Source organism: Clupea harengus, chromosome 12 (assembly GCF_900700415.2).
Source record: "Clupea harengus chromosome 12, Ch_v2.0.2, whole genome shotgun sequence".
Classification (NCBI taxonomy): domain Eukaryota; kingdom Metazoa; phylum Chordata; class Actinopteri; order Clupeiformes; family Clupeidae; genus Clupea; species Clupea harengus.
The window spans coordinates 13684237-13705998 of record NC_045163.1 but is presented as its reverse complement, the minus strand read 5'-3'; the positions used below and the strand labels follow the sequence as shown (position 1 = coordinate 13705998).

The following is a 21762-nucleotide window of genomic DNA, read 5'->3' as shown; positions in this document are numbered from 1 at the left end:
TTGTCCCCAGGGCCATACAGCTTTATAACGCCACGCAGAAGGGGAGTGGGAGGGAGATGGACTTCTCTGCATGAGTCTACCTCAGTCTGCCCTCCTCTTCTCATCTCATTATATTCCATCCCACTGTCCATCTTTTTACTGGCTATACTAGCCCCTTGCACCGACTTTCCACAAGTACTCTATCTTTGCACTATCCACACAAGCACATGAACACTATCTCTCTGCACTCTTTGCACTACTTTCCTCGTGGACATCAACACTGTCACAATCAATGCACACTGTTATATAGGGCCAGATCTATCCTGTATCTGTATACACCCCACTCCCTGTGAACATGTTCTCCCCATGTGTATTGTTTTACTGTGATTTATGTATGTATGTTTGTGAGTTAAGTGTATAAGCTACTGGATGACCTACATTTTCCTCTGGATTATTAAAGTATCCATCTATCAATCTATCTTTCTATCTGTTCACATAAGACCATAGCCTACTACAGGCTACTGCACACTGTAAAAAATGTCGTATAAATGACGGTAAAAAACTGTCAAATAGCAACAGTAAAATACCGTAAAATCTAAAATAGTATATCACCGTAGTAGATACATTGAATTAACCTTAATCAAAAAACAGTACATAACTTTATTTTTTACTGTCATAATATGTAGAAAACACAATTTTACTGTGAAAATATACGTAATCACTCTAAAAATAACGGTGTTATTCTGTCTTAATTACAGATAAAATACATCTGGCATGCTGATACTTCTATACATTTAGCTGAGTAAAATTGTGAATGCACAACTTTTATTTATGTTATTTTTAAACAGTTTTGAGAATAGGCTTCTTCTACTACCTTCTGATGATACATAACATTTGGTTGGCAAACTTTGAAATGTTGTGCTAATGTGTCCCTCAGTCAATCATCCATCCACGCATGTACTGCATAGATTTCAGCATGATGTAATTAGCTTTTCCTGCAGATTTTGCACCCACAGACACAGGCAAATAGTCTCTGCATAACATTTTTAACACAGCAGTTCAGAAAACAGATATGCATTTATACAGTGTGAATTATGCAATGGCAATTAGTGAGGGGTGGGGTTCCAACTTTTTCTAGGATACACACAGAACTTCATTTAAAACTAGACTCAAAAGCAAATGTGCTAGCTTGCTCATAGTATAGCAACTAGACATACAGTTTATTCAGTGCATGGACCAATGCACTTTTACCTCTTCACTCCGACTGAGGTTTTATGCACTTGAGCAGACCTCATTCTGAGTGCAAAAGTATTCCTTTTCAAATGTTCACCCACCAATTGCTTTTCCCTTCTTTGGGAGGGTCAACCAATAGCTTACCCAAACAAAAGGAAACCAAGATAATTGTGTGTGAAGTTTAAACAAAGAAAGAAGTATATGTACCATAAATCACCAATTGGCTTGCTAACTTCTGTGGTAGACAATGTTAGACAACCAGGTAAAAGGATTGTGTTGACAAAATGTAAAAAGCTTCTGCTGCATCACATCTTGCAGCTCTAAGTGATTTGATCTCATTACCTTGCAATTTTGTCACACAGCCTTAGACTAAAAACACACATGGACTTAATTTTAATATATATATATAAAAAATTAAAAAAAAACATGCAAGGCATGTCGTTGTCAGTTTTGAAGTTTCCCAACTGCCATTTGTGAAAGGACTTGGGACCACACACACAATAAAATGAATCACATTTTAGTATAAAAGCTTTATTAAAAATGACACTGCATAGTATGTACACAATTCAAAATGTAAGTGCAAATGCATTTGGTGTAGAGCACAAGTTAAAACATCATGATGCATCATTAAAAGTTGGCATTTGAAGAGTCCTTAACAGAATGAAGAGCAATTTAAAACTGCTTCTGGCTAGTGCCTGGATGTTCACCACCTGTAAAAGCAGCCAGAAAGGAAAATACTTGTAGGTAAAAAGCACCCAGTACCCAGGCTTCAGTACTCAGCTCTAAAAGCAACTAGATTGAGTAGGTCAAAATGCATAGCAGCCCAGATAGACTAACTCACCAAAAGCTTCAGGGCCTTCAAAGGTCTCTGGTGAAGGCATGCGGAACAACTAAAAAGGGTGCTTTTTGGACAGCCACAAGTCAACTCTAGATTTCTTGTGCAAGGTCCTTAATAAGAGAACAATTCAGCTGTGAAATGAGGGCAGCCCTCATCAACTTATGGCTTGAATACTTTGTCTTCACTGCCTGTAAGAAACAAAGTATGAAATATTAAAAAAATATGAGTGTTCGATGTGTGTTCGATGTCACCTACACAGTATAGCACACTTTGGGCATAAAGCCCCCATACCATTTGGTCCATCTGGAATTTCCATTTTACAATCTCAATTTCTATACATGCTATAGATTGTATAAACAAAAGTTGTGTTCCCATATTAAAAGTTTGCTCAAGAGGAAAATATTATGGATGAAAACACCTTTCCATAAAGTACCAGATCTTGCGTCGGGCAATCACTTAGCATGCGTCTTTGGAAACTTCAGTAGTCAAACCCTAAAAAACAATTACAAAATAGTCCCCAATTACCTACCAAATGCTTTGTGAGCCCTTTATTCACAGCGACAACATTCTTGGCAATGTGCCTCATGACTGGAACAAGGCGGCCCTCTGCATAGCCCATATAGTGTTGCAGTGTGGGAGTCTAGAACAGGTTCGAGAAAGGGAAACGACATTCAACAGGGCCACTTTCCAAGAGGCAGGGATTTAAAAGGGTACAGGAGTACATGTGACCCACCCATTCTCCACAGCTGTATAGTTTGAGTGTAAGGGCGAAGGCTGCACTCGCCACCTGAGAAGGTGGAAAGTGGACCATATCGTAGTCCAGCATGGTGAGCTCCATTAGGTACTTAGCAAGGGCGTGGTGCTCAGCAGTGACCTATCAAACATGCACAAACCCACACACACACGTTCTTAACCTAAGCTGATTAATGACTACCACACAATTTTCTTTCCCCTACAACATACATTCCCAATCTTTGAAGCTCTTCTGAGAAACTGAAGGGGCTGTGGGCGTCCAATGCTGAAATCGAGGGCCCTCAGGATCTCCATCTCCATATGTCTGATTTGAGCGGCACTGTAAGCCGAGTCAGTCACAAACACCAAATCTGTGATCTCAGGGGGATACATCTCCTCATACTTAGAGGCGATAAACATGGCAGTCACACCAACAAGTTGGAGACGCTTTTTTGGTACTGGGTTGTCCTGTCAGGTGCAAAAGGAGCAAAAAAGGTTTACATAACAACATCAGAAGCAGAGAGACAAGTACAAATGGGACTGATCCTACCTGAAGAAAGCGGTCGATAATTGTCACGGTCATATACATGGTCTCCTGCAGCATTTGAAATTTGATATGGACCTGAACAAGCCAGTTAATAAGGATGGCGCGCATGCTTCCCGTTACTTCCTGGCCATCAAGATATCTTGGCCTGACTGCCTGGTCAGACTGCAGGATTTGGAGAAAGGGGTTGACTTCAACAATAGTAACAACGCAACAGAATGTAAACATAAAAAAAATTGTCGCCTTATGCTGAATGAGGTCAAAGAGCTCAAGATCAGACGAGGGACTCAAAATCTCTAACCACAGTAACCCACTACCCACCCAGTCTAAAACAAACCAAACCTCAAGCTGCTGTAGATATTTGTAAATATCCTTGACATATTCACTGCAAAGTGTGGGATTGCTATGGTCATCTGCATCCACGTCATCGATGTCCTCAATCAGAGTATCTGAAAAGGCCTGGCACAGGTCATCTGATGGAGCACAATCAATCTCCATGGGCACAGGGCATGCTGGGACAGACACAACCTGTGGGTAAGAGTACAAGTAACTGAAAAGCTCTAATCATGATCCAATTGCATTGGCAATTGACACGCCACCCATAGACCAGAGCATTGCGATCTAGTTATTGTGCATATATTGAGCGTGTGGCTCGTTCCTCAGAAAGAGAAGGAAAAAAAAATTGAGTTCCACAAAGCTAGATGTTATGGCACTTGGGTTACAAAAATAAAAACCCTCACCTTTGCTTCAGGCTTTGGGACAGGATGGTTGCGAAATTGGGTGGGCTTACATTCTGCCTTCACAGATGCTGGTTTCACATCCTACACGGATTACATCAGAGTTAACTGCTGGTATTTAACGAAGAGACAAACTGATTCAGATCAAAACTTACTTTAAAGGCTGGCCTTGACACTGCATTAGTGGCAAGAACGCCAAACACCTGCCTTGACCTCAAGGACCTGATTGGGCCTACAACAGGTTTTGCCATGGCAGTCAGTTTTTGAGCTCGCTGCTAAAAAACAAACAAATGTTAATTTCTACAAAACTTTGGAAAAGATCAGCGATTTCTTTCTTCTCGCTATACCATCACAGTATATCACAGCTAACACTACGCAAACAATAGTTATCCTTTAGACCACTTACTCGAGTAATAGGGAGAGCCATTGCAACCAACTTGTGTTACACCCAGGAGAAGGTTAAAACGTCTCCAAACAATCAGTGTGTTACCACAATTCTAAAACAAACTTAAATAGTCTCTTTCTCAAACGTGATTCGCTGCATCAAACGTGTAGATTTGAAGCACACCTGACCTGATTACTCCTATCGCACAGCACGTGGCAGAGGAGAGTGCGGGCATCTTTACCAAGTTTTTGCCGCTGTCTGTTTTAGTACAATTGTATCTAGAACATGACTGATCATTTGTTAACTGTTAATCAACATTAACTAATTCCAATGAATATGACACCAAGTACCGATATCATTACTGACGAGTGACTGACAAATAACATTGCTTCATTTGGGGCTATTTTGAAGATCAACGGTAACAAACGCATATGGCTAAAAATGGAATCGCGCGATCAAAAAGGACACGCAACCGTGCAACTCATCTCAGTCTGCACAGTTGGTAAGATTCTTATTCTGTTCAATGTTTATGGTAACATTCATGGGAATGCCTGAAAGTCAGGTAAGGGAGGTCCACCACTGGCATAAAATCTACCATATCAATTTTCCTCCAAACAATGGATCAAATAAAAAGGGGGAGCTGCCTTTACATACTAAATGTGTAATCCATTTCAATAAAGTGATTTTGTGATCATCTTTCTGCATTATCCCACATTGAGGCCTAGTAAACATAGTACGTGATACAACCATGTACAGTACCAGTCAAAAGTTTGGACACCTTCTCATTTTTTGAGAAGTTTTTTCTTTACTTTTATTATTTTCTACATGGTAGATAACACGTTTTTTGTTTAGTACATCATTCCATATGTGTTCTTTCCTAGTTTAAATGTCTTCAGTATTAATCTACAATGTAGAAAATAATAAAAGTAAAGAAAACACTTCTCAAAAAAATTAAAGGTGTGTCCAAACTTTTGACTGGTAGTGTATGACGTGTATTCTCTGTCTTCGAGAACAAATAATGGATGAAACAAGAAGTCACACAGAATTTGAAACTTGTATTATTTCCCGTAACATTTTAATTTGTTAAAACACATCTTTATTTTACATGATACATGTTCCGTCTTTATAATATTTCATGGACTCCATTTGTTGCGTCATGGCCAGAACTTCATGGAATCCTGTGCTGAGGCCAGACATGTGCTGGAAGTAGGCTTCCTTCTCCACCTGGACAGATAGGTTATTCACACCAGCATCTTTCAATATTGCCGTCACCTGATAGGAGAAAACACAAGAGTCACTAGAGCTTCTTCATGAACCATTTCCCCAAATAAATGATAATTACTGAATAAAAGGAAGGGGAATATACTAAGAGAACAGCAAAATGATCAAATGGCCATCGCTGTTTATTGGATTTGTATCTTCCAGCGTAGCATGTGGCATCATTTAACAACAGTAGTGGTTTTCTGATGCTTTCTGGAGAGGCACCCCTGGGCCAGTAACTGAGCTAACTCATCCTGAAAGGTGATCACACCTGTTGTATGATCCTCGGCTCCACCACATCTGACATCAGCTGAAGGTGGATTGTTCCTGCTATGACGCTGGCGGAGTGTGTCCAGATATGAGGGTCACGGAATGAGAGCACACCCTCTATTTTCTGAATCTGAACAAAAAAACAAACAAACATGCATGAAAGTTAATTTTATTGTCTGAAGTTCTGAAACCTTAAGTCATGCCTCTTGCAAATGTGTGGATTTAAAATCACACTGATACACAGATCTGGGGAATGCCCAACCTTTTCCAACGCCATGGTTAGGTCCTTCTCTTGCTCAGGAGGCGTCCTTAGCAATAGAACTTCACAGGCATCCTTCAGCAGAGGTATGACGCTCAGAAAGATCAGCGTGGCAATGAACATCGAGCAGATGGGGTCCGCTATCAGCCAGCCAAACTGCCGGATGAGCACGGTCGAAATGATCACCCCCACACTGCCCAGGGTGTCAGCCAGGACATGCAGGAAGACACCTGGGCAGGAAAGAGCACTTTTATCAGTCAGAAGAAAACTCACTTAACATCCTGTGCAGTACATTTAGTTCATATTATGGGCTCCCCCGTTCCCATTTTATAGACATTTCGGCTTTGTTTCTGCAAAACAGCTTTGAGAATATTCTCAAAGTAAACCTATTTAATTCCATTTAAATTGATTAATATAATAACTTTTTGTTTTCAAAAAGGTTTTTGTCCCTCAAGTCTCAGAGCCTAAAGCACAACAAAAAACAAACTCAATAAGTAAGGAGAGAGTAAATTGAATTTTGAAAAGATTTCAAATAAAAGGACCAAAATGTAGGGGCACTACTACCAAAAATACTTCCCTGAGACATTAAAGCAGCGTTAAAATCACTACAGAGATATAAAGTACTCTGTCCAACATGATTAAGGAATCCAATCATTCAAGAGAGGACCACTGACAGAAATGGAGCCATTACCTCTCATGTTGGCGTTCATGCCCCCTCCACCAGACCCGTGGGAATGCCCGTGTCCACCATGAGAGTGGCCATGTCCGGCATGGCTGTGTCCGTGACTTCCATGACCCCCATGGCTGTGCTCTCCGTGGCCGTGCCCGTGGTGAGAGTCCCGGTGGTCGTGGCCCGAGCAGCTGGCCTTGGACGCGCCGTGGGAGTGGGCGTGACTGAAGGCACAGATACCCACCAGGTTGACGAGGAGGCCGCCAACTGAGACAGGCTGGGAAAACAGAGAGAACACTGGGAGTCAGTTTCATCAGGTTACTGGAAAGAACATCTGAATACAGAGTAGAGGATGAATCAGTATGCAAACGGAGTTTAAATTGCAATGTCCAAGCATGCCCACTAGATGGTGCTATATATCCTATCAAAAGAAGCTTCTTCCCGAGATTCCTAGTCTGTTCCAAGTCACATACAGTGGCTTATTCCAACATGTGAAAAGAAAGATAAACTTGTCATCCTGCAGGCACTGACAAACTGAGTGGTGACTGGTAAGGATACTGTTCTGTTGTATCATTACAACAGCACTAAACCACTCACAAAGCTAACTAATCCCAAACTGCTATGTGCTGTAACAGCAATAGCATCAGTAAAATAATAATAATATTAAATATATGTCCATGGATGCTGGTGTGACTTGTTATAATGCAAACTTACCGTTAACATGTCTGTGTTGATGTTAGGGGGATCCATTACTCTGGTTACGGACTCCACAAACACAAAGAAAGCGATGACCATCAGGAAGAGGCCATTTATAAATCCTGACAGAATTTCAACACGGCCATACCTGTCTCAAAAGAAAAAAAGAAAAGAAAAAACAAGACAAAATTCAGACAAACAATCAGAAAGAACAGTGCTTAAATTGTTCTGATTCATGTTAACATGACTGTCCTATGTAAGCAGAATTAATTTCAGAGCTAAAGTTGCAGAAGGTTGGTGGAAGTTATGTAGTGTACAGGATTTTAAATGCTGTGTTTCAATCTCGTAACCTACCTATTTTTTTCTGTGTCTGAATCACTAAGTACTTAATACAGGTTTGAATGAATAACTTTGAATATACTTTGTCAAGACAATGCACTAAACCACTTACGACGCACAGCATTGATAAACATGAAAAAATATGGTGTTTGTAGCAAAGAGCACACCGTGTGTCTTCGAGAAACACAGCTGAGGAGTTGGGCTGGTACTGACCCGTAGGAGAAAATCCTGGTGGCTTTCCAGCGCGTCATCAGAGCAGCAAATAGGCCGAGCACCAGAGCGGAGCAGTCAAACAGCATGTGGAAGCCGTCGGAGATCAGGCCCAGGCTGTTGGTCCAAACCCCATAAAACAGCTCCACAAAGGTGAAGGCCTGCAGCAGGGAGACCACAATGGGACTGACGACACAGCTTGTCCACACAACAATGTTCATGATAGTAATAATCTGGTTAAGGTTGTGAGACACTGCTCGGAATGTGCCATTTTGAGAGGAATGTATACCCTAGGAATGTATACCCTAAAACCATTCAGAAGTAAAATAAGACCTTCAGTATTTGGATAGGCTAGATCGGAACATAATGTCTACATAGTGTCATGGAAATATACTGGCAACTATGTAATGTACCACAATTTTTTTATCATTGTCAAAGGGGGGCCTGCCATGAAAAGTTTGGGAACAACTAATTTAGCGGACAGATTAGTCATCAGTGGTAATTCCCGTTGTAATGACATAATCCCACTTTCACTCCATACAAAATGATCTCACAGAGAAGACGGAGTTGCTCTTCTCCATATTCACACTGAACTCATTCCATCACTTGGGTTCTCTACCACTCACCAGGTTGAGACAGAGGAAGTAGAAGATCTGCCTCGAATCGTACTCCTCCAGGATCTGTTTGAGGGAGTCTTTGATGAACCTGGGCAGGGACTGGGACGTGTGCTGAAGGGCGTCGCCCATGAAGTTGTACAGAGGGGTGCCCTCAGGGGAGTAGCCCACCAGGGTCCCCTTCTGCCCCTTCTTAGACGGGGACGACAAGATGCTGTCAGCTGGGAGGAGAGGGAGAAGATGATCCACATCAGCAAAGCAAAGTGCCGTTACATGGTGTCTAATGATTCTGAAATACTAGACACTTTCAGACTTTGGTCCCCTAACTGTCATACATTATTCCCATAGCTATGGTTATGGTTATCCGCAGACCAACATTGTAATATCATTATATGTCTGTCTTTGTGAGATTATAAAAGGGGGGAAAGAACACATTGCAAAAAAGGGGGTCCACTTGAAATATATAAGTGCATAAACTTCTTCCACTCACACATGTCAGTGTATGCAAAGCAACACAGTGTTGTGTTTAATATGTTTCTGCTACTTTACAAATGCTGCACTTTGATTTTGTTGAGCTAATTGTGATATCCATGGCTGTAATATACAATATATGCCTGGCTCAGCGGGAATGCAAAGGGGGAGCGTCCCCCTGTCACTCACCCATGAGGAAGAAGACCGCGCTGACCAGTACACCTCCTGAGAGCACGTGCTCGGTGCTGGACTGCTGGGCCGGCTTGCTCATGGTCCGCAGCTGGTCGGTCAGCGGGTGCGTCCAGAAGTTGGCCAGCAGCAGGCCGCTGAGGAAGAGGAAGATCGCGCCGTAGCGGGCGCAGCGGGGCGCCTCCATCTTGGCCACGCAGATGGACTCCACGTAGAAGTCCAGGATCATCACAGAGAGGACGATCATGGCAAAGGGCAGGATGAGGGCTGACCACGAATCCACCTTGCTCTAAATCACAAGGTCCGAATAAGAAACAAAAAAGAAATTTCTGCTGAATGTTTTGCTTTTCAGGATTTAGACAAACAATGGAATGTAAATTTAAAAATATGACAAATCAGCAGTTTAAATAGAGGTGTTTTGCACATCCAGAGCAAACTATTCATTACAATTATAAAAACAAAACCAGCAATTTAAAACTGAACCAAGTTGTACAATTGCAGCTTCATGAGGATCAACACTTGAGGATTCTTTCACACAGATTACCAACAAAAACAATTTGGCTTTGGTGTCTCCAGCCGTATGGAAATGATCCACTACCTCTGTGGTGGCAGCGACGACTATAACCCAGGGAAGAAGGACCAAGGCAGAGACCAAGTTGGAGAGGGTATAGAGCCGCTTCGCTCCGCCAAGCTCCGCCGACAGCTTCCTGGAGGCCGTGTTGAATCCCACCTTCAGGCACAGCGCCACAACCAGCAGAACAACGCCACCCTGGAGACGCAGAGGATGTGAAATGCCACTTATAATCAAACTTACTATGACTGTCTTACGGGCTCTTCAGACGAGATGGAGAGCAGGACACTCACCTTATGGTCAGCCACTCCTAAAAAGGATATACCCGTGTAGAGTGCATGCGTCAGAGCACTGTCGTGATGCCCTTCAGCTGTAATTCAATTAAGGTGAATGCAGCAGCAGAAGCAGAAACAGTGTGCAGTGCAGACGGACACGAACCAGATCCAAGTTAGACGAAACCAAACTACTGATCACTATGGTTGTTGTGTGCAACCTTACATCTGTCAGAGGAATTTTACACAGAAGCATCATAGACCAACTTTCCTTTTCTTTTTTTATGCAAGAAGCATCGAACATCTCCACTCACCATTACCTATATGGCATAACACAGACTATTTCATGATGGAAGATGCTGGCAACAAGGCAAAGTCATCAAGATGCAATAATACATCTTTAGCTTAGGGCTTTCAAGGATACGGTGTTCAGCCATTTTGGCCATGAGATCATCGTTATCGAAGAGCAGGAGACAGATCACGGCAATGATGAAGAAAGCAACACCTCGCGTCTGCAAAAGAGAACATCATTATATCAATTGAATATTAGTATTAAAGAGCTGTATCTTATATTAAGACCTCAAATCAATGTTAACAGCTACAGAGGCCAGTTGAACTCCTACTTTAAAAGCATTTGTAGGTTAATTTTTTAGTTTTACACTCAATCAGCTCAGTTGAGATAAGGATTCTTTTTACGGTGTGTAAGATTGGAAGATATGCTCTTCCTTTCTGTCCCTGAGGTCTTATGACTGCAATATGCATTTGGGTGCATACACAAAATTCCTTGTTCTAATGAGGAACATAATAGCAGGACCATGGGGACCGCCCTTAGACAGACATGAGCCACAATGCAACATACATGGCCTGAACAGTAGCAGGAAAGGCTGCTGACATACATAATTGACACCATGGGATGGAGCATGTGAAAACAACAATAGGAAGACAGAAGGATTTATATAGTATATTGTGAACCCTCCCTTTGAGTCATCACTTTTTTCCTAGACATGTGTCTTTCAGTGAAATAATGGGCAAGTATGTGTGACATGAGTTGAGTTTGTAATAAAAAGGGGCCTTGCCCCACAGAGCTTTGGATTTGTTGCCTGACCCTTGTGGTGCTTGTAACTTTCCTCGGTGCCGTGAATAAAGCTGCAGACTCACATCTGTGTTGCCTGAAGGTTATAACCACACATTTATCACAAGTTCTATGTACTTATTCATTTGTTTTACCTTAGAGGGCCCACCTCCTGAACTTGTGAATAGCACACTCAGTAGTGCTATGACCACCACATCACTGTGTTCAAAGAGTAGTAGTGTCCTGTAAAGACAGCAAGGAGGATTTATTAGAGCCTGACTCAGCCCAGATACTTCTTAAGAATCTGCAGAATCTTTCCATTATGTACCTTACCTTAATGGTCCACAAAGTGTTAGTCCAAAATATCCCAACAGGGATATGATGCAACTGATCACTGAATGCTTGAGTATTTTGATCCACTGTGAATTAGATAGACTGTTCTTATTACAAGGTTCTAATGTTAACTGTAGTTTTGTTTAAGAGCATATTGACTCTAAAGAAAGTGTCATTACCTGTCTTTTGGTAATCATTTTCCCAGAGGAGAATGGTTTCTGGAAGAAAACCAAGAGCATTGCACATCTGTGGAGAAAATGTCCGATGGTTACATACAGGTAGAGACCAGAAAAATATTAGTCCCGAAAAATATAAGGAGACAACGAAACTCACCCCAATTTAAGTATGAAGAGAAACTGTACTATATGGACCACTTTTAGTAAATCATAAGATTCGAATATTCCAAGGGCCTTCAGCAGTTTCGTGAGCCAGAGCAGTACTATGTACCTTGTAAGTCTGAAAAGAAATATTGATCCATATGAGCAACTTCTTCAGATAGTGCAATTCAACGATATACTTCTTAACTTAATTATTTCCATAAGAAAATACGTTTACGAGTTACTATCCAGAAAGACATATCGGCCGATTAGCACGCTAGATGCACTCTCACCTGGCATTTGGTACTTCGACTCGCCCAAGTTTCCCACTAGAAAGAACATTACTGCTGTATTTGTCATCCATTTTGTCGTAGTAATATTTACAATTTGGACTACTAGCTTACATTTGCATACTAGTAACCTGGCAGGTTATCTGATCGCACACTGACCACTGTTCATCACTGAGGTGGCTAGCTAGCTAGGATATGATCTTTCAATACAGACGGTAGGTTTGAGCTAGCTACAGATCTAGCATCTAAACTAGGTTGGAACGTCTTGGAGTCGTGAGCTATTGTATGGTCCATAGAACGGACCTAGCTCATGCTTCGCACATAATTAGTTCTGATTTACTAAACTAGAAATCATTGTCATGACCAATGTTTAACAGTGACACATCTCAAACTGACTGCTAAGCTCCGATAGCTCGTAATGCTATGTGTTGTTGTCGCGGCTACGTCTTCCGGATGGAAGTGGAGCCGAGTACCTTCCTGTATCCCATCGTTGATACCTATACAATGTGCACCGGCGAAGCGGATAGCTAGCCAAAGATTCTAGAAAACCGCCTCAGCTTCTCTGGTGTAGCTCTACATTTGCTATACAGATCAGGCCCTGTACGTGGAAGGCCACGTATGTAAAATCCTTTACGCAAACGTATCAGAGAATATGTAATATAATATAATTTTGGTTTTAAAAACACATTTACATATTTTACAGGGGATGTAAATGTATGTTCCATTCTGTTACAGTGTGGACAGGTGTATTAAATTACAGTCACCAGGGGCATCACAATAGACGTAATTATCCTCTGTGTAAATGTCATCAGCAATGCAAGGTGAGCAGGATAAAGGGTAGCCTAAATAGCTTGAAATAACAAATCCAGTCTAGAGTCGTCATTCATTCACAGTGATGTACGGTGTCAGAAAAAAATGCCCATCTGCAATGTTGAAACAAGAGGCTAAATGAAGATCACACATCTTGCATCAGCAGAGTGGAAACAATGACGTTGGAGAGCTAGCTAATAGTGTGTCTTGACCTCAACATCCTCTGCATCATGCACATACATCTTCATAATGTGTTCAGGCAAAAGAGGTCGGCTTGGTTAGCACACCATTTACGCTGTCAATGGAGCATGATGCAATCTATGTACTGTACAGTGTGTTCGAGAAGGCGAATGTTGCACATATCTTTTATAAGGAGGTATTATCGACTAAAGGGAGACACTAAGTGCATCACAGTGTTTTTTTCTAATGTTTCTCTTCTCAATTTGTGTCAGTTGCAATTGGATAAATTACAAAATATTAGAGTTTATAAGCATTATATGCATCTGTTAATCTCAAGAATAGGCCGGTCCTCACCCATTACACGTTAATGTGATCAAGTGACATGAAAATGCTTTAGGGTACTGTTTTGCATCAGGATCACCCATAAATTAAGTAGGACCATTTATGGTTGTAATGATTTTAGGTTGTCATGTGGAAGTATATTAAACCTGTTAATGTATTAAATATAGGACTACTGAAAACACTTTAACTCACATGGAACGTTTATAGATTCTTTATGACTTTGTATTACTTAAACACAGGCCCAATGTGTGTATTTTATATCAGGTGATTGCAATACAAGAACAATTGTCTCAGACAATTCATGTTGACTGTTTTCATTGTTTTGTAAAATATTATAATTAATTGTAATGGATAGAAATTCACATTAATGCAAAAAAATTATCTGAATTCATCTTCAATGAAACTGTAATGACAGGCGTGCATATGAATGTATGAGGTTAAGTGTTAATAATAATATTCATGCTCAACAGTAGGTGGCACTGTTAGATTAATAACAGTTGTCAACACAAAATGTGTATTACATCTATTGTAATATACCCTGAGACTGAGGAGGACAACTGTCACTGGGGGAGTTATAAATAATAAATAGGCTTTTAAAAAAGGTACAATTATGTGAAATTTACTTTCATTTCTATAACGTTTTCAACATAGATCATCTGTCTTTTTATTAGTTGTCATCTAATCTAATACATATAGTTATAGATAGATTATAGTTATTATCATCGTTGTTATTATTATTGTATATACTATTATAGTTTATACAATGCCTTCAGATATATCTGGCAGAATCTTGCCATCCACTGGGCTTTGGAAAAGGTATTAATGCAATAATGAAGTAACACTGAGCTCTCAACTGTGCTGAGAAAGGCCTCTTCGGCGATTCTAATAGGGGTAGTCTTACTGTGTGGGACAAAAGCACAGTCAAACCCCAAGTAAGACATCAGTAATGAAGCTGAATGAACAGTGGCCTACAGAGCAGGTCCCAACATTTACATAGCCAGTGGCGACGGTTGGAGAGTGACCAAGATCACACAATGAAACAAGGGGCAATTAGTCAGAGACAATTTGTTGGTCAGGTTTTAGGGGCATAACTGTATTTACAGCTCAGTAGGTGGACGACCGTGGATAAAAGCCGAACTATTCAGGCGTGCCATTGACAAGCTGCGTGCTTGGCAAGCCTGCCCCGACATGATGCCAAGTTAAAGCCCAGAAAAAGAGCAGCAAGAATAGGGGGATGAGTGTGTGTGAGGAGGGTGGGTGGATGGATGGTGGGAACACTCAGGTTTCCAACATGCCTTCACCTACCCTTGCCTTTGCTCCTTATGGCAAACATTCATTTTTTGTGCAAACAGTAAGAGAATGAGGAAGAAGCTCCACAGTGGCCTTTGAGGAGGCAAAAAAAGAAACACTGTATCAACTTGTCTCCCTTGCAGGTGACAATGAAAACACACAGAGTTCTTGCTTGCTTTAGCAAAGCAAATTTGCTTTGCCCTTTATAGTTTCAGCCATCTTAACCAGTCACCTGTGCAGACAACTATGCAAATTTGTTCACATTTCCACAATGCAGTATGCCTCTTCAGAAATGTTTCTTATATGAAATGATTCAGTTGTTAATGCACACTTCATTACATTTGTCAGGAGGTTGTATATTCAGAAAAGCCTTGCCATTTCCCTTATACAGTGCTATGCAGTTGCAGAATCTTCTCATCACATCACAGCTTTATATTTTTAGCTTGAAGTTCTATCAAGCTTTACCTATTGAGTGGGGAAAGCATACATTTTTAATAGTACATGCAGAACTCTAGTCACTTTCCACTGGTAAGGGAACAAAAAGCTTTTACTCAGCTTGCCACAACCACGGACAGTATATCAGATTATAGCCTCCATGCTGTGACCCTACGTTTATATGTTGCTGACTGTCATCATTGTGTCTGGTCTGTAATCAGGGGAAACTCTACTCGGCTCTGACCTGATTCTGTGCACTCATCACTGCCATAGGCTCAGCTTTAAGCTGAGGCCTTTCAGACTGGTCATGAGATTTACCTCTGCAGGAGGAGGGAGAAAGAGACGCGTGGGTTGGGGGGAGGGTAGAGGAAAGACAAAGAAAGGAGGGAGAGGGAGAGAAATACAGACAAGGGGAGAAAGAGACCGAGACAGACATATATATGTGGAGAGAGAGAGAGAGAGAGAGAAGACAGAGACAGGTAGACAGAGGAAGGAGAAAGAGAAACAAAGGGATAGCCTACTGGATACTGAGAGGGAGAGAAGGAATGAGATGAGAAGTACATACAGTCTTTTGAAGAGAGAAAGAGAGAGATACAAGCAGAGGGAAACAGGCAGAGACTGGAGAAAGAGAGACAGAGATGGAGACAGAATATAGAGAGAGAAATATCAAGACATACAAGAAAAGAAGGAATACGATCTGAGAGAGGCAAAGACACTTACCAAGAAATAAATTAAAACAAGAGAGACAGAGCTGAAGGTACCCCTCAAACACCACACTCAAGATCATCAAGTAATACCCAGTAATTTATGCAAATCACATTTATGTTCAGAAACATTGACACCCACACCCATTCACTACATGACAGCATAAGTGCTGTGAATCAAAGTTATGCTGAACAGAGCACTCAGCCATTAACAATTCATGATCAGTGGGTGTGTGATATATCTAAGGTATTCCCCTACCTTTCCCTCAAACTGGTTTAATTCTAATGCAGCTACGGGCACCATCAGCAGAAACTATGCTAAGCATGCTAGCACTGATAAGAGGGTAAGCTGTCTAGATTTTTGTCAGAAGATAGAATTTGTTGCTATGTCAAGGTTCACCAGAAGGAAGTTGAGCTCATCTGTGTCAGGGGAAACCAGGAAGTGAGTGGGCGCTGCTCACTGACATTTACAGAGACAAATTAGATGAATGAAATCACCCACCATCGGTTTACCATGGAAGCTAACTTCTATAGAAGTTAGCATAATTTATCGGAGATATACTTAGGAATAAATTCTTTTCTTTACACAGGTATTATTACAAACCTAAATATATTGACAAGCTGCCTGTTGGGCTGTTTTTGTATTCCAAAATGTACGCTTTGGCAAACCAGATCAAATTGTGTGTAACCGTCACAACCTTGGATTTCTCTCTAAGCTATTTAGTTAAATGTGAACAGTTGTTATCTGTTGAATGACTCTCAAGTTTTGCTGATTGCAGCTTTAGTCAAGTTCCTCAAGGGCATTTGAGTGTTAGACTGAGGAAGTGGAGAGAGTCATAAAGACCCTGCTGAAGGTAGCTGGTAGCTTGACAGACAACTAACCAGAATGGATAGCGGGAGACTCCACCCCTTCACATGTGATCCCAAATTAGACAAGGCTTGGAGCCAACCTGAGTGGTGTGTGCGTGTACGTGTGTGTTAGTGAGTGTGTGTGTGTGTGTGTGTGTGTGTGTGTGTGTGTGTGTGTGTGTGCGCACGTGTGTGTGTCAGTGAGTGAGTGTGTGTGTGTGTGTGTGTGTGTGTGTGTGTGTGCGGGCGTGTGTGTTAGTGAGTGGTGTGTGTGTGTTCGCGTGTGTGTGTTAGTGAGTGGTGTGTGTGAGAGAGTTAGTGTGTGTGTGTGTTGTGTGTGAAAGTTAGTGGTGTGTGTGAGAGAGTAAGTGTGTGTGTGTGTGTGTGTGTGTGTGTGTGTGTGTGTGTGTGTGTGTGTGTGTGTTAGTGAGTGAGTGGTGTGTGTGTGTGTGTGTGTGTGTGTGTGTGTGTGTGTGTGTGTGTGTGTGTGTGTGTGTGTGTGCGCGCGTGTGTGTGTTAGTGAGTAAGTGTGTGTGAGAGAGTGTTTCTGAGGTTTTCACTGTTTGCCCAGTGTTATGTCATTATTTGCTCAAACAACTGTCTCAGTCCCAGAATTTCACAATATGTCCTCTGGGTGAAGTGTTGTGTCTCTGTGGAGTCTTCACTGTAGAGTCCTCTATTTCTGAATAGGCAAGTGTTGATATTAAAGGTACAGTCTGTCATTCTGGTGAAAGGTATGTCCCATGTACAGAGCCAGGACTGTGTATGAACACTAGAGTTTTTTGAGCATATACACAGAACGGACAGTTAGAGGGCCATGTGGAGCAATTTGCAATTCAAGTTTGACAAAGACTGTGTTGAATTAGAGCCTGTACCTCATTTGAATCAGTAGCCTGTACCTTTAACACCAAAACAGTATCAGAATTTTCCATGACAAATGTTTTATAGTCTTTTTAACATTACAAACTGAATACAAATGTAAGAGAAAAACTGGAGTTGTCTGTACACAATATACGGGGTTATCCAGTTCGTCTGTTGCCACATTTCAGTCAAACAAACTATTTCACCATTGATCAGGAGACTTGTGCAAAGGTTGCCTGGATGGCTTGGAGCCGGGAGGAACTTGCCATGGGAACACGACTCTATCATTGGCACAAATCACACATTTCGAGGAAAGATATCAACATAGCTTCTGACAATCTGGGTGTGGTATTTGCATTGGCTTCACTTTCTAGGTTCAGGGTTACAGTTACAGATTCTAGTTGATAACTATCTTATAGCAATAAGTGACAATGACAGTGAGTACTAAACAAAATGACCTGCCCTTTCATGATCTAAATATACAGTAAGTGCGATTATGAAAGATCAACAGGATATGATACAAGTGTCTGATAAATTGGTGAGATCAACTGTGTTGGTGTGCTGTGGTGTGATGTGTAGGTGTCTTCTGAAGCAGACAAGCTGTCTCTTCACATTACAGGAACCGACAGAGAAGCACCCAGAGCAAGTACAAGCTGAAACCTGCATCTCAGAGCCGTCTCTGTTAAACCCACTAGTGTTTATATTGTTTATAATTTAAACCCAATCCTAAAATACAAAAAATGAACTTGATTTTTTGTGTTTTCTTTTTTATCTACCATCCACTGTTAATGTCATCATGTGAGGCCTAACCCCCCAAACTGACTCGCCCCCCCAAAACCCCCTGAACTTTTACATGACCTTTTGTAGGCTCAAGTTTTAGATTCATTTTCCATCTCAAGGTCGTGATCTAATCAAATAAGACACGCTTCAGAAACCCTTTAAGTTTCGTTTTCTATTTAAGTTTCTCTTTGCACTCCGCCCCCTTATCGCCACACCATCTTTGACTCTTAAGTGTTTCCGAAAACAGCGGTCTAAGAAAGAACTGTCCTGGTCTCCTTTAACTCTAAAACACAGGACGGAGCACACTTTCTGAGCTATGCAGTTTGAGGGTCAGGGCGATGGGGGTCTGATTAGTCTCTGATTAGTCTCCTCTTAATCCCCACCCTGATCTCGGGATGAGATAAAAACGGCTCCAAATTGCTCTAATAGGGGGTCGTGGGATGACATCATGGGCCTTCTCTATCTGATTGGGACAGTTGCATGCTGAGTGGTATGATAATTCTATGGAGGACACACCATATCTGATGGCCGCGTTTGCAATCACATTAGCTAATTGGATTTCTAATCCCAATATTGTGCATATGCACCACCACAATGTCACACGGATTTGTCACTTGGTTACATTCGCATTGGAGAATGCAGTAGCGAAACCAAAGAGCAACCATTCTCTTCGATTTGGATGGAAGTGTTGCATAGAAAAGCTTACCTTCTCATTGTGGCAGACACTGCATAGACACAATGCCATTCCTAAACAAAGGACCACTTATTGCAGATAAAATATGTGAGGTCGTCTCACATCACCGGAGATAATGTACTTGTGTGCACATTGCGTGCATCCACCATGGAATGGAGTCATTACCCGGAAGGCAGCTTGAGTTATTCTCTTCTTAAATGGCTTTCACCATGTCATGAAAGAATTATTTCGCTGCTCATTTAGTTAATTGCTCAAGGTTTGGTTAAATTTATGGATTTCATTGCTATTGTTTCTCACAAAGAAGCAAGTGCATTAAGTGTGGTTGCAGATGATGAAATTTGATTAAAGGGCACGTAGGAAGGGAGAGGAGAGCAAGAGGTGTGCGGGGGGGTGCTTTAAAAGACTGTGTAAATAACATGGTTGACATTATTAACTCATGCTGACGTTGTTCACATAAAACATGGCCACCGATAAAGGCTTCAGCCTTTTTTGTTTTCATGTTAATTAGGTTTGCTCCGACACAACATCAATGCAAATGAGGCACTTAAGGTTGGAGAAGGCGCTGCTCTGTGGTTTGAAATGGTAGTCCACTTCCTTTGTTCTGCAGAATTGAACTAACCTATGCCTAAGATCTTTTACACGTGAAAAATGACATTCATGTGATTCCTCTGAATGTTACCAGAGTGACACAGATGACAGATACTCACAAATGGAATGAGGACAGTGGTTTTGTCAAAAGGATGTAACATGACTGATTGCTGAGATACCTTTTTTGCATGGGTAGGGTATTGCAGTTGTCTAACATGAGAAGAAGCATTCAGCCTTTACCCGGTAAAAATGGTATAGATGCATTATAATGCCAAATTAGTTCCCATGCTTTGAATCATTTTGCATAGTGGCATTTCAATTTCTGCATGTATATTTTGCACTCAAAGGAGCACCTAACATGTCGGTGCTAAGACACTTTGCAGTATGCTAAGTGCTAAGATGCATTGCAAGCTCCTAACACCAAGAGAAAAACGCAGTGTTTACCTAGTGCACTGAAATAGTACTTAGCGGTACAATTAATACAATTAGTTCCCATGGCTTGGATCATTTTGCATAGAGGCATTTAAATCTCATGCATGTTGCTCTCAAAGCAGCACATCACACAACGTAATTCCCAATAACAAGGAACTGCTTTCACAACTGCATTTAAAAGAAAGAAAGAATGGATGAATGGCTCTCTGGGACCACCTTGTGAAAGAAGTGGGCCTTGAGTCATCCAAGAAACTGCCGATGGGGAGTAGCAGCAGTGAGGGCCATTTGTGCCACTTTGCCATGCTGCACCATCCCGGCTTTAGTGGTGATGACATAACCGGGTCCTGAGAACCTGGGCTGGTCCCGGGGCTGTGGGACGGGGAGGATTAGAGCGCTCGCCCGCCCAGAGCCCAGGAGTTTATTTTGGGGTCCTGCGGGATAAAAAGGGATTAACGGCACAATGAATCCCTCCATGCTGACCGAGGTCAGCTCCTCACAGGCCCCCCGCCCCCAGCTGCTTTGATTCACATTTTCACCATCTCCATCTGTGCCACGGCTGCTAAACTTCAACATGGACCGTCATTCAAGTAGTTTCTCTCATCAACTCTCTTGTCGCTCGGTGTCTCTCAACGTCTAACTGTCTCTCGCTCGCTCTATCTTGCCTTCACTTGGCCTCCTGCCTCTATCTCTTTCTCACTGTCCCTCCCTCCCTCCCTCCTTCCTTCTTTGTCCCTCCCCCTCCTCTTTTTTCCCAGAAAAGCCTGCCTGATGGGACTATGAAAAAAAGGCTACTTCAGATGCAGCGCTATTACATTTTGATTGAAATGTTTCTGTGCAGTCTGACAACATTTTGAGTGGCTGATGCAATTCGCAGAACTGAAAGGAAGCTGCCATTAGCGTGAATCCATCACAGTCTCAAAAGAATGAAGATACAAATGGTTTGAAGCTATAGAAAAAAAAAGATACAAACAGTCTTCCCAATGGAGCTCAGGCAGTAAAAGCTTGGTCAACAGTTTTCAAATTAAACACAGCGTTCCATCGGAGATTGTAGGAGTAATGCATCTGGAACATTCTTAGCATCAGCACATGAGACAACTCAGCTCCACTGTTACCCTCAACTCACAGGTTTTTGCAGACTGACAGCTAAACCTCATCTGGGTGAGAAAACCATTGAGTTCTCAGGTGAGCTGAGCACTTCTGAAGAAGGTCTAAATTAAATCTCATCTTGGCCAACCCTTCCTCCTTCCACTGAACCTGTTTTTTCGCATGCAAACCCAACTGCAAACAACCTGCAGGCCAGACTGCATTAATACGTATTCAAGTGTCGCCCCATGTCGTGAGCGTCAGTGGCTGAAATCTAACTAGGTATGACGACGGGGGAGCACGCCGCGCGCCTTAAGTTGATCATCTTAACCACCAACCCCCACCCCACCCCACCCCCCAGTGACTCATAAAGATCTTAATAGTGGTTAAGAGCCATTTTGTGATGGCTCCATTCATAAAGGCCCCTGTTGTG

The 21762-nt window shown here is 41.8% G+C and overlaps 2 protein-coding genes across 3 annotated transcripts; both read right to left on the bottom strand.

Moving 5' to 3' along the window:
- Positions 1-1727: 1727 nt before the first annotated feature.
- LOC105889018 (G2/mitotic-specific cyclin-B1-like) lies at positions 1728-4580 on the bottom strand. Of its 2 annotated transcripts, none has more exons than XM_012814779.2 (10): positions 4470-4580; positions 4219-4338; positions 4067-4147; positions 3669-3854; positions 3333-3491; positions 3014-3250; positions 2784-2924; positions 2580-2690; positions 2054-2238; positions 1728-1922 (listed from the first exon to the last, which is right to left on the bottom strand). In XM_012814779.2, the coding sequence occupies exons 1-9, from the start codon at positions 4488-4490 to the stop codon at positions 2140-2142; spliced, it is 1155 nt and encodes a 384-aa protein (XP_012670233.2). In that variant the 5' UTR covers positions 4491-4580; the 3' UTR covers positions 1728-1922; positions 2054-2139. The 2 variants fall into 2 exon arrangements, with proteins under 2 accessions (XP_012670233.2, XP_031433470.1); XM_031577610.1 differs by having other exon boundaries at positions 4219-4335; positions 4470-4573.
- Positions 4581-5506: 926 nt separating this feature from the next.
- Positions 5507-12747, bottom strand: slc30a5 (solute carrier family 30 member 5). The gene is made up of 16 exons (XM_012814757.3): positions 12285-12747; positions 12008-12130; positions 11854-11920; positions 11675-11760; positions 11497-11584; positions 10694-10781; positions 10291-10367; positions 10025-10195; positions 9427-9715; positions 8779-8987; positions 8156-8313; positions 7622-7751; positions 6929-7184; positions 6241-6467; positions 5980-6108; positions 5507-5720 (listed from the first exon to the last, which is right to left on the bottom strand). The coding sequence occupies exons 1-16, from the start codon at positions 12353-12355 to the stop codon at positions 5550-5552; spliced, it is 2340 nt and encodes a 779-aa protein (XP_012670211.1). The 5' UTR covers positions 12356-12747; the 3' UTR covers positions 5507-5549.
- Positions 12748-21762: the final 9015 nt, after the last annotated feature.

Bases quoted from the DNA above. Each gene is read 5' to 3' on its own strand.
- LOC105889018 (XM_012814779.2), bottom strand. From the start codon at position 4,490: ATGGCTCTCCCTATTACTCGA. The intron at 4,339-4,469 runs GTAAGTGGTCTA...TTTGTTTTTTAG, and splicing joins TGGCTCTCCCTATTACTCGA to CAGCGAGCTCAAAAACTGAC. The intron at 2,239-2,579 runs GTAGGTAATTGG...TGTTTCTTACAG, and splicing joins AAGGGCTCACAAAGCATTTG to GCAGTGAAGACAAAGTATTC.
- slc30a5 (XM_012814757.3), bottom strand. From the start codon at position 12,355: ATGGATGACAAATACAGCAGTAATGTTCTTTCTAGTGGGAAACTTGGG. The intron at 9,716-10,024 runs GTAGTGGATCAT...CTTGTGATTTAG, and splicing joins TCGTCGCTGCCACCACAGAG to AGCAAGGTGGATTCGTGGTC. The intron at 7,752-8,155 runs GTCAGTACCAGC...CTTTTGAGACAG, and splicing joins ACCAGGATTTTCTCCTACGG to GTATGGCCGTGTTGAAATTC.